At 64.4% G+C, this 329-nt stretch overlaps 1 protein-coding gene across 1 annotated transcript in view; it reads right to left on the bottom strand.

The window, feature by feature from the left end:
* The window catches only part of S100A14 (S100 calcium binding protein A14), a 1,772-nt gene extending 1,657 nt beyond the window's left edge, over positions 1–115 (bottom strand). Inside the window, exon 1 of the mRNA XM_010169066.2 lies at positions 83–115. Coding sequence (XP_010167368.2) covers positions 83–115 — 33 coding nt within the window. The remainder of the gene's footprint in view (positions 1–82) is intronic.
* Between the last annotated feature and the right edge of the window lie 214 nt (positions 116–329).

The raw sequence follows: 329 nt of genomic DNA, 5'->3' as shown, positions 1-329 counted from the left end.
GGGGCTGTGTGGGGTTACCCCCTGCGCCCCACACCCCGCCGGGGCTCCCAGCCCTCCCGGTGCCGTAGGATCATTCATGGACCTTGCGCTTCTTGCGGCAGTTGCACTGGCCCATGTTGCTCCTCGCAGGGTCTGTAGGTCCTCAGTGGCAGCGGTGGTGGGGTTGTCCTCTCCGATGGGATCTTGGGGAGCTGGTGAAGGAAGAAAGCCAGGCTCAGCTCTGGGCTTGGGGGGAGTTTCCCCTCCTTTGGTGCCAGGACTGAGAGTAGGGTGAGGAAGGAGCTCCAGGATGCGATGAGCTGCCAGGACACGTCCCAGCAGCAGGAGCG

Source organism: Antrostomus carolinensis, unplaced genomic scaffold (genome assembly GCF_000700745.2).
Source record: "Antrostomus carolinensis isolate BGI_N321 unplaced genomic scaffold, ASM70074v2 scaffold26875, whole genome shotgun sequence".
NCBI lineage: Eukaryota > Metazoa > Chordata > Aves > Caprimulgiformes > Caprimulgidae > Antrostomus > Antrostomus carolinensis.
Note: the sequence above shows the minus strand (reverse complement) of the source record. Positions and strands in the feature narration are given on the sequence as shown.